An 11,805-nucleotide genomic window follows, 5' to 3' on the forward strand; every position below is an offset into this window, starting at 1 on the left:
GTATGTTGCTTTTAAGTAAAAAAAATGTATACTAGGTCGGATTACCAGTATGGTTTGCGGCCGCGCACCAGTCAGAAATATCACCAGCCATCCTTATTTTTAGTTCCGATCTCTTACTTCCCTAAAAATCGAAATCATTCTTGCAAAACTAATACGGTGCTTTCATCGATACCTCGTTCAGGTTTACACGCTCTGACAGAAATTCCATTTCCACACGTCTACAATTGACTCCTCGAAAGTTCTCATCAGGAGGAATAGTATATTCATCCGCGCTCATGGGCGGTGGAAACTCGTATCTACAATTAAAGAGTTTCTAGCTTTTTTTCTGGGACATGATTTCATAGGTGCAATTTCGAGGGTGATGTCGAGCTTGGATCTCACTTATAATAATATGTTAAGTGTAAAAAAGTTCCCTTATACCGTCCACGTCTCAGAAAATTTGATCGTTTTTCACACGTGGAATATTAATCAGATATGTATTCTCCATGGGGGACAAAAGCAGTGCCTACTGTACACGGAGGGTTATTCCTTAAGACAACTATTCAGATACGTGTTCTCCATTAGGAACAAAGACAGCACCTATCGTTTACAGAGGGTTATTCCTTGAAAGCAGAAGTCGGAAGACTACACGTTGGAGGACAACCAAGAGTTTCATCATTGTTTCTTTTCAGGTCATCAATTCTTCCAACAGCTTCCCCAGCTGGCGGAAGAAATTCTTCAGGTGTGAATAGACAAGAGCAGAGAATACTACGCGCTGTTGGGAGAGGAGTGGGGTTTGCGATCCATCGCTCTCCATGAGAATCCAATCGAATGAAGCTGCTCCCAGGCGCCGGAGGTGTCACGCATTTTGATTTTTTAATTTTTTCTTTTATACAACTATTACACAAATAAAAATCCTACCTTATGTTACGAAGGTCCTCTATCCATTTTCCTATCAATTCGGCATCAGCTTTTTTCCAAAAGTTCTTTTCAGTGAATTATAATGAATTGAAAAAAATAGGAGCAATCGACAGGTGACACGTATACAACAACAATCCGAGTGTATTCATTTTGTGGGTATTTCTGTCTGTGTTTTCAATTGGTGTGCCCACAGGATTTTCAAGTGGAACCTCCATATCTCTGACGTTTCGACTCCTACGCAATGTTCAAAATCTTCAGAAAAAAAAATTGATGCGAACGCATATCTCGCCATGTGCCACAGCATCCTGAGTTATTGTTTTGATAGTCGTTCAAAGCAGTGAAAAAGGAAGACATATAAATTGTTTTAAAGGCATCACCCCACGAATCTGAGGTGGTACGGATTTCCGGTGGAGTATTCGTATACGGAATCGTAGATTCTGGAGAGAGGGGTGATCCCATCCATTTCTTCCTAATTACCGTAAAAAAGCGGCTCGGAAGATGCGGCTTCGGACGTTCCGGCGCGCTACTTTCTACAAGGAGTTCGATTGGAGCGCGCCAACCTTGTCCACGCGCCGCACCTCCCAAACCGTTTTTTTTACTGCAGTTAGAAAGAAATGGATGGAATCACTCCCTCTCCTTAATCTACGATCCCGTATCCGAATGCTCCACCTAAAATCCGTGCCACCTCAGATTCGTGGGATGTTGCCTTTAAGAAACTTTCCATTGGATCTGTTGTCGCTAGTAGCACTTTGCTGCCGCTCCCAGGTATTTTCACCAAAATCTATTGTTGTTTAGGATCACCAGCGACCATATTAATATTTCATCTGCACACATCTCAGACAATATGAGGCAATCACAGTTCGCAAAGCGGTACGAATGATGTGAACTCACTCAGAGCGACAGCGACGAAGCACCGACAGTTGCGTAAGGAACTGCGAATGCGTAAGAAACTCAATGCGGTGCTGTGGAGAGTAGCGGTTAGGATTGTGTAAGGTTACTCGTTACCGCCACCCATTTTTGCGGATCACTATAGTCCCACATCGATTCCAACCGCTGTCTTCACCGCACCGTTTCGAGTGCAGCCGCTTACGCAACTGCCCGTGCTTTACGTCGTTTTGACCCGACTGTATGTCCCTGAAGACGAGAAAAGAGCCGAAACTGCAGAATAACCTCCACCTGAAAACCTCGTAAGTAATAGAAAACGTGTACAAAACGGTTACAGCAACAAAATTCGTATATTATTGTCAGAAGCGGCTCCTGACAATATTTTTACTACTGAAACATTTTCTAAGCCGTACTCCCAAACTGAACCGGACCATCTCACTAGCCACTGAGTAGAAGTTATTTGAATGGTGATTAGTAGTAAGGTACAGTCGCAAGTAAACATTCTTACCTGAACGCTTTCGCCAACTGAAGAACACATTTGTCCACAGATATATCATTACACTTCCACTCATCTAGGAATTTCAGCAATTTCCCCGAATCCTTGTACATATCTCTGAAATAGGAGATCTATCCATCTTCCTTTGTTCTCATTATCGTTTGCAGTAGACATTGAAGTTGTAAATATCCCCAAATGTAAATATTTTTCTAATACTGGAAAGTGACGTCCAAATTTAAAAAAAAAGTAGCAGGATTTTTGAATTTAGCAGTGTAAAAATAGCAAAAATATATGCCTAACCATGCCTAACCTTTCACTACGGAAGTCTTTGAGAAAGTCATGAGAATTTCTGACTTGAATCGCGTTGGCAGGATAAAATGCGATATTTTCGCCGATTATATGTAGGAGCTTTTGTGCAAAATACGATCTCCAAATGTCCGTGACACTGAAAATGATCAAAGGACCAGCTTCGTCTAGAAATAAAATAGTACATTACAAGGTCTCTACGAAAAATCTAAGCGCATCAGTACTAGTCCCAAAGGAAGTAAAGTATGGTGAAGTATACTTGCCGAAATTGCACAAACGCTGGCAATGCAAGGGTGAAAAAAGCTCGACGGTGGAACAGAGTGTTCTGAGAATTCCACGGTGCATATGTTCCTATAAAGCTACACGATCATCAAAAGTGTAGAAATTCGACATTCCTTGAGTCTTGCCATCATGACTACAACTCGTCGATTATCAATGTAAAGCAAGAGCAAAGAATTTCAACGCTCTCTATTACTGCTAGGGCGGGTGTGGCGCAGTCGGTTAGAGGTCCGTTGAAGCCACACGTTCGAGGGTTCGAAACCGCCCCAGTGCAATCCAAGCCTTTCATCCCTCTGGGGTCGATAAATTGGTACCAGACTTGTCTGGGAGGATAAAAACACTGACTTGATCATCGGTTGGCCCCCGCAAGTCATTGTATAGGCCAACACGCGTTCCAAAACCTCAACGATTACGAATTCCAGTAAAACGTGTTGGCGCATCCCAAGTGGATTGATACGCCAGTGACTTTTTATTACTGCTAAGAATTCGGTCTTCGTTAGAACCTGGAAAGTGAGAAAATCCGTAACATGCTTCATCTAGACCAAGTCATTATCCGCAATGATCCCCTTCTGTGGCACAGATCCCATTCTTATGGCTACCCTAAACATGTTCCTAATGACTGATCTAGAAACAAATCAGTCCGAAGCCAAACAAAGGTAATAAAGAGTGTTAACAATCTGGGCGCTTGGTTCACCTTGATAATCGAGAAGTGACACGATTATAACTTGATTTGTACTTGGAAAAAACCGAAGATACAAACCACGTGAAAGAGTAACAGGAGGAGTGAATCTATTAAATTTCTCGTCCAGCCCGTCCATTTTATTCGCATGCAAAAGTCTAAAGAAACACATTAAGCAAAGAGAAGCTTATAAAATTATACATAAATGAAGACCAAATGCCCTACACATATAAGCACACATAAGTACACATATACACCGCAGCTACAGTCGGATCGAAATAACCTGAACCCTCGTGCAACTGCGTAAACGGCAGCGATCAAAGCTAGCGGTTGTGCACCACCTCGGGCGCAGCCGCTGACAAAACGACACGAGGGTACTGACACGAGGATACCCTCTTGACTATTGCGTGGGTCCCCTCATCGAGTGTAACCAGTCACTCGACTGCACATTCAGGTCGCTTTGATCCCACCATTCGTAGATAGGTACACGTATTCACATACATATCCACACATGTGTCGACGGTTAAAGGCATCAGCCCAGAAATCTGAGGTGGTATGGACTTCAGGTGGAGTATTCGTAAACGGGATCGTAGATTATGGATAGGGGGGTGATTCCGTCCATTTCTTTCTAACTGCCCTAAAAAACGGCCCGGAAGATGCGGCGCGTGCACAAGGCTGGCGCGCTCCAATCGAACTGTAAAAAGTAGCGCGCCGGAACGCCCGAAGCCGTATCTTCTGGGCCGTTTTTTACAGCAATTAGGAAGAAATGGACGGAATCACCCACCTCTCCATAATCTACTATCCCGTATACGAATACTCCACCTGAAATTCGTACCGCCTCGAATTCGAGATTTGGGGTGATGCCTTTAAAACGAAATCACAGCATCTTCTCAATCTCTAACATAAATGTCATTGCACACTATGCTTTCTCTACGTATGAAATCACTCCGATCGACAGCATAATCTCCAGTCTTCCCGTATGGGCAAACTGCGTAACATTACGACATACACTGGTCATCGTAGGGTCTATTACAAACTCTCGCTTGATACTGCTGTTCAGAGCGTTGACAAATACAGTATCTCACTCTATCTATTTATCTCATCACAGTGCTCGCAAAAGAGCGGAAAACTGAAGCAGTTACAGAGTCAAATGCATAGCCCATTGTTCAAATTTCCACAGCTTAAGTCATGCAGTGTTAAGGAGCACATATTAGATCTTCCAGCTAAGAATACCTGTAAATAGCATCCACATCAGGATCCTTATGAACGAGTCCCTGTTGCACAACCGCAGTGCGCGTCCGATGACACAAACAATAGCGATCTGGACCATTTGTATGGCTCTGAAAATGCTGAAATCCTCCTAACCTGTTTTGTATTAAAAGGAACTAACATTGCTTGTTTTGCATGTGTAACGCTTCACTGTAAACCGATAGTATTGGTCCTCTAATACTCGACTTGGCGCGAAAAAATCCAAACAATTTGTGAACGGAAATGGTGCGTTTGGTAAAGTTAAAGACAGCATACCACGAATCTTGAGTGGTACGGATTTCACGTGGAATATTCGTATACGGGATCGTAAATGAGGAGAGAAGGATGATCTCGTCCATTTCTTCGTAATTGCCGTAAAAAACGGCTCGGAAAATACGGCTTCGGGCGTTCAGGCGCGCTATTTCCTACAAGGAGTTCGATTGTGGTATGCGTCGCCTTTTTAAAGCCTTGCGCACCACGGAGCCGCATTATATGTCAGTGGGCCGATCCATTTTAATTTTGTTTTTATTATTTTACTTTAAGGAATGGCATTGCGTACCTTCCAGAAATGAAGCAAACATTAATGTGAAATAACAAGAATTTGACAGGCCCGAGCATTTGGTTTCTTGCCTTTCACGGCAATTTTTGTGGAAGAAGAAATGTTGATTCAAGAATCACTTCGCCGGCTTGATTACACTAAGCTGGCGACTACGTAGCTTAAATCCTCATCATCGTTGCGTACTGTGTTGAACACATCCGAAAATAAAAAGTCCTTCAAGTCTAAAACGTGATTCCTAAATCCGTAGGATTACGGATTTTGCCTTTACACGGAGTGGTTAGACCTTAATCACGTTAAAGAAAAATTTTTAAATCTGACTAGTGGTTTTTTAGCTTCGTCATTTTGGCGCTTTCACACTTTTGCACACCATTCACAGAACTAGAATCACCTTGCAATACAGCTATTTTAATGCAGCAGAATACACAAAAATGACCTGTATGTACTCGATGGGAAATCCACGAGGCCACATATCTGCATTTCCAAAGAACGAATACGGGTTGAAAAGTTTTTCCGATGAAAACCTGCTCAGGAATGGAGACACGTACGCGTATATCAGCAAGCAGATTTTACAATGATTGCAGCTAACACATACTTTTTGTTCTTCTTAGTTTCATCTGGAGAACTGCAACCATAGCGTAGTCCACTCGTTTCGTTAGAATATTCGAACTGTTCTAATCCAAGCCCTAAAAATAGGAACCCTATGAGTTCGGTGACGGAAAAAAGTAGTGCATTTCTCGTGGAAACTCCACATTTCTTTCAATATTCTATTGAACCTGCTGTAATCAACTTAAAACTGAGTATGAAATGTAGTACAGCCTCTATTATACCAAAAATTACCCTTCCATGTATATTTCAAAGACTTTCTTGTTACCACCTTCTCTTCCTTACTTCCACTAACAAGATTTGGTGACTCTGACAGCTTAAAAAAGCTACTCTCTGTACCCTTATTAAGCGTTCATGGCTGAACACGATTCCCTTTCTCTTGGTATCATTGCAGGAAAGCAGTTTGCGTGTGCATTTTGTGTTCTACAGCACCGCAAGTAATCGACATTCACTTGTATTTCTTCAAGAATTTGTGGTTCAATCTACTGTTCAACAGATTCCAGCCTCTACTATACCAAAAAACATGGTAAAAATTAAAAAAATATGGTTTAGACAACATAATACGCAGTTTTCAACAGCACAACACTATTCTCAATGAATGCATGTAAATCATAACCAAAAATGCTTCAATGGGGCACAGCTTTCACAACAGCTAGCTGTCAACTTACTTGGATCAGAAAACCGTTCGCGCCCTTTTAACTAAAATAATGGCGAAACTAACCAGTGACTTACGCTTACGTAGGCTTCCGATTCTGAAAAAGTCGGAGATGTCAAAACTATTCCCACTTTGGGACACGTGCCAGAAGAGACACATCCGCTGTGCAACGCAGTTCGACGATCAGAGTCAGCGGTGTCTGTGATGTGACAAACCGTTGTAGATGTGTGGCTTATACAATAAACCCAATTAATGCACCAAATCAGTATCGGTATTATATCCTAGACAAATCTAAATCCAATTCATCGACTGCGGATGGAAGAGCACACTCGGAGATGACTTCTTATCATGCACCATATCTACTTGATTTGGTAAAATCATGACCATGACTATAATAACGGGCTTATTCTGTCACGTGTGTGTCTGTGTGAAACGAAACTCGAAAAAAAGGGCGCAACGGATTCCACAGCGGCGGATTTCTGCGCCGACGCCAAAAAGCCAAAGAATGGGGTATGACAGGTCCTAAGGAGTAGCACTGGTGCGTCGGCGCCACAAAGCTGTGAAATGGGGTAAGACGGGTCCCAAGGGATGGAACTGCTGCGTCGTTGTGCGGTACAATAACTTCGTGTGCATGTCGCAAAAGGTGAATGGGACTTTGCAACCGTTTCATAGTCATGGCCACTGCGCGCGCCGCTTTTCACCTCTGTGACTTCTCCGCATCTCCATTTCCTTGCACTTTTCCCTAAGGTTGGTAACATGACTTCTTCAGAAAGTGGAGACACGCATGCAAACGGCTGCTTAAGTAGTAGCGAACACTTTACATGATCTGACGTGGAACGTTATCCTTATCAGTACGATGATGTTGATGTTTACGTCATGCGCCCCGCGTTCACCTCAATTCAGAATCGTTTGAGGTTCACGAACGTGTAACTGGCCTACACAATGACTTGCGGGGGCTAGTGTCAAGTCAGTGTTTTTATCCTCCCAGACGAGTCTGGCACAGATTTATCGACCCCGGAGCGACGAAAGGCCTGATGAGCTCTATTTAACGGACTCGAACCTTCGATCTATCGTGCAGAATGCGGAACCTCTAACCGTTACACTACACCCGCCCCACTGTTGTTGAAAAAAACAGAAAAAAAACCATACTTCGAGTGATATTTTGAAATTCTGTCTTAATTATGTTGGCATCGAAGGATTGTTTGAAGCTGATGTTTCAATGATTTCCAAATGTGGAACTGACCCGTTTAGAAAGAAAACTATGAAATCTTGTTCTTAATTTTATACAAAAAAAAACAAAATAATGTTATTGTCAAGAAGACACCAGTCTAATTTCACAGAAAATGCCACTAGTATCAATTTTCATGGATCAGTGAAGGCAAGCGAATGAACACCACAAAAAGTCTGAAGTCCGGCTTCAGCCGGACGTCAAGTAGTGGTTAATAAATGAAAGTACGCAGATCGTTGGCTGTCAGAGAATGCAGCTTGAGTCACATCCATTGCGGAACCGTACACAACCGCTCACAACCGTACTCAGCAGGTCTCAGCAGGACCTTACTCATTTCTGCAGTCTGATCTGAGCTTAGAGATTAGACCATAAGATTCAGATTCTTTTGATCTAGAGCTGCATCCACCCGCATACGCATCAGCGATCCAAACGCGCAAGCATAAATTGGATGATCCATCTACTAGACATATTTAAAGTTGCAGCCACTTTTAGTAGTGTTTTGTTTCATAAGATCCAGATCCTTTTAATCTAGAGCTGCAAGCATAGGTTGAACAGGAAATTGTTTAGGCCGAGCACAAAAGAAAGCAGAGGAATCGTCTTCCTATCGCTGCGTCATGCCTCGCATGATCTGGTTTTGGACGAGACATCTTGACTACACTTAAGAGAATGTCGCTGAAATATGTTTAACATTGTACCAAAAGGCTTGTTGTCATCATCCGTGTCATATATCCACTCTGCTCCATTTGCAATTGCGTATAGGTATCCAATATTTTTACGTGCATACGAATTATAAGGAAGAGAGCCCATAATGCGATAACCTGAAATATCGACCAAGTCAATTTAGTTGTCTGTATCTTCATCGATCTCGAAAACAAATTCACGAATACCGAGTTTTTCTTGGTCTTCTACACTTAGGAAGTGAGCTCCTTCCACATACCAATCCTTTGGCGTTTTTATGTCTCCTACCACAACTAATGTCCAATTAGGAATGCGTGAGAGACGCTGAATTTCGAAGACAAATAGAATTCATTAATAATTACTCTCATCACCCACGAAGAAAAACGGAATAAAGCATTTTTAAATGAACAAGAGGTGCGAATTTTTGGTGAAGGTTTATATCTTCACATTAAAGGCAGCATACCACGAATGTGGGGTGGTACGGATTTCAGGTGGAGTATCCGTATACGGGGTCGTAGATTATGGAGACCGGCGTGGTTCCGCTCAACTCTTCCTGAATCACTGCAAGCAGCATGCCCCTGAATGCTGTTTTGTACGATGCCTTCTATTGCAGCGCGCCACCTTTGCACGCGTAGCATCCGTTACTGCCTATCGGGGCAGTCCGAATTGATTTTCGACGAATGGCAGGGCGGAGGTGGCGCAAGGGGTGGAGCGTTGCAATGGATGGCGTCGTACAAAACAGCATTCTGGGGGCGGCTGTTTGCAGTGATGCAGGGAGAGATGAGCGGAGCTACCCTGTCTAAATAATCTACGACCCCGTATACAGATACTCCACCTCAAATCCGCACCGCCTCATATTCGTGGTATGTTGCCTTTAAATCACCACTATAATCAGAAGCATGAAACCGTAGACAAAAAAGTGGTAAAAGGGCAATGAAAGCTGTGAAACTTTCGTAACAATCCAGGAAGTTCTGAGTGCGAAGTATTTCTATACTATGTATATCTCAATGACAAATCGCTGAAGAAATTTTGTTCTGCCCAGAACACAAAGACGTGTGGTATAACAAATATTTCTGTTCAACACAGTCCTTCCCTTCTATCCCTTCCCATACGAACGAACATCGTAGTTGTCAGCAGAGTTTTGGCATTGATTGTATTCAATACAGAGGTTGACAGGGGCCAACATTTGTGCACTGGTCCGTGCATCTGGAGACATCAACTCTCATTTCTGTATGGGACAACCCGCTGTCCAGATCAACCCGAAGTCGAGTACGTAGTGTTGGGAAACCACACCTGCGACAACTCATCGCAAAAAGAAGTGGAACGTTGATCGGTATTTGTGGTGGGCGGCAGCTAACAGCATCAGGCACACCACTGCGCCTATCGCCTACCTTATCTTCCAGACATCTCACCCAACAAGTCCGCTAAAGTATGTTATCTTATCTTAGCATGGTCTCAAGTACAGTTCAATGGACAGTCATTAATAAACTAACTGTACGACTGTGGAGTATCGATTTGTTGAGTTTGAAGATAACCAAGCGTTAACGTCTCCAAACGGCATAAATAGAAGGAACTTTGAAGATAACACCACAGTCTGTTCACTTGAGCAATCAATCTTTGATTAACTTCCCATTACTGTAACACCCTCAGGAATATCCAATGGAATGTTGACACCACTTGAAAACCTAGAGTGAAAGCTCTGAGAAATGCGCAAAGTCGCAAAGCAAAACTCTCATTTTGGATCTTGATTGATCCTCATCTTGAATAAGTAATCAGTAATCTTTGGTTTACTTTTCTTTTATCGTTTCATTTACTGTAACACTCTTGGGAATATCCCAGTATCACTTCTTTATTCTCCACAAACTCCACTTTTCAACACCTCCTGAACTGTCAGCATTCTGTTTCTTTTGAACATCCTCAGAAACACCCTTACTATATAACTGCATTAAAAACATCATACGGCTTTAGTCAGGTGGGCGGAGCTCAGTAATATCATAGTGGGTCTAAGATACGCCTACTCTAGCCTATCGACAGCTTTATCTGCATATTCGGGTGCACCATCAGTGGTTGTGGTGAATGTGAATTCCGAAGGAGTCGTTCCGTACCCCCTACGTACCTTAATATCTTCTGCTGGATGATGAACTGTAGTAACGACAATCCATTTCTTCGAACTATCATTTTTCGAGAAATTCTTATTCCTGAACGAACCGTAACGCGCAATATAGATTTCATCAGAAAGTGAAAATACTCACCTCTCCAGGAGTGTATTCCATTTTCGTAATCGCACTACTCGACCGAATTTGTGCTCAAGGAACAAGTACGTTAATGTGAGTGCTAAAAGCACAAACAAACCAGTTTTTAGTCTTGACATCGAGGTATAATGAAAGGAACAACACCCTATTCAGTATCAGTTGGAGTTGTAAAGTGCCCTTATAACAAGATCAACCAGGTCTTAAACACAAACACATACATGTTTACTTTCACTTTCTCACTTCGCCTGAAACCAATCAAGAAGATACGGTAAACAAGGAAGAAAAACGCCAGTCACAACAAATACTCAGTTTTCATGTATCGCTCACTTCTTTAAAGTGTATTCTGCTGAATCCTTCAACAATGATTCCATTTTTACTTGAACCATATGCGTTGCACAGTGCCCTCGACCTTATTTCCACTAAGGCTAGGATGTGATCCAACTAATATCGAATCCTATAAATGCCTAGGTAATCCTTAGCAACTATAAAGTTGATGATAAAGTTCTTGGCGTTAACCAATCCGCTTGGGATGCGCCCCCACGTTCAGTTCAATTCAGAATCGTTTGAGGTTCACGAACGTGTAAGTGACCTATACAATGACTCGCGGTGGCTAGCCGATGTGTCAAGTCAGTGTTTTTATCCTTCCAGACAAGTCTGGTATCAATTTATCGATCCAGGAGGGATGAAATGCTTGGTAAGCACTAAGGCGGATACAAACCTCCGATCGATCGTGCAGGAAGCGGGACCTCTAACCACTACACCACTCCCGCCCCATTAGCAACTATGGTATAAGAAATTGGAGAATATTGGCTGCCCTCGTAAATATATATCTCACAAACATCCCAGTACACAAGGAAAGAAATGAGCAAAGGCTGTGAGTACTGTTCGTCTTCAATTCAGAACCATTCAAGCCTTATGATGACGTGTGCAGCCTTACAATGAGTTGCAGTACCCAGATAGTGTGCCGACTCAGTTTGTTTTTTTTTTTTTCCTTCCAAACAATTTTGGTACCAATTTATCGGCCAGGGAAGAGATAA

General features: G+C 42.6%; 1 protein-coding gene across 5 annotated transcripts in view; it reads right to left on the reverse strand.

Moving 5' to 3' along the window:
• The window catches only part of RB195_008758 (uncharacterized protein), a gene marked incomplete at both ends in the record, with an annotated part of 52,559 nt that extends 41,672 nt beyond the window's left edge, over positions 1 to 10,887 (reverse strand). For all 5 annotated transcript variants that reach the window (XM_064195414.1, XM_064195415.1, XM_064195413.1 and 2 more), the window contains 13 exons: positions 46 to 121; positions 173 to 296; positions 2,294 to 2,398; positions 2,592 to 2,726; positions 2,851 to 2,938; positions 3,627 to 3,703; positions 4,779 to 4,885; positions 5,786 to 5,873; positions 5,945 to 6,035; positions 8,534 to 8,656; positions 8,726 to 8,840; positions 10,633 to 10,714; positions 10,769 to 10,887. In XM_064195414.1, the coding sequence (XP_064046555.1) occupies positions 46 to 121; positions 173 to 296; positions 2,294 to 2,398; positions 2,592 to 2,726; positions 2,851 to 2,938; positions 3,627 to 3,703; positions 4,779 to 4,885; positions 5,786 to 5,873; positions 5,945 to 6,035; positions 8,534 to 8,656; positions 8,726 to 8,840; positions 10,633 to 10,714; positions 10,769 to 10,887 (1,330 nt within the window). The remainder of the gene's footprint in view (positions 1 to 45; positions 122 to 172; positions 297 to 2,293; positions 2,399 to 2,591; positions 2,727 to 2,850; positions 2,939 to 3,626; positions 3,704 to 4,778; positions 4,886 to 5,785; positions 5,874 to 5,944; positions 6,036 to 8,533; positions 8,657 to 8,725; positions 8,841 to 10,632; positions 10,715 to 10,768) is intronic.
• Between the last annotated feature and the right edge of the window lie 918 nt (positions 10,888 to 11,805).

The sequence above is a fragment of the Necator americanus genome, chromosome III (genome assembly GCF_031761385.1).
Source record: "Necator americanus strain Aroian chromosome III, whole genome shotgun sequence".
Taxonomy (NCBI): Eukaryota; Metazoa; Nematoda; class Chromadorea; order Rhabditida; family Ancylostomatidae; genus Necator; species Necator americanus.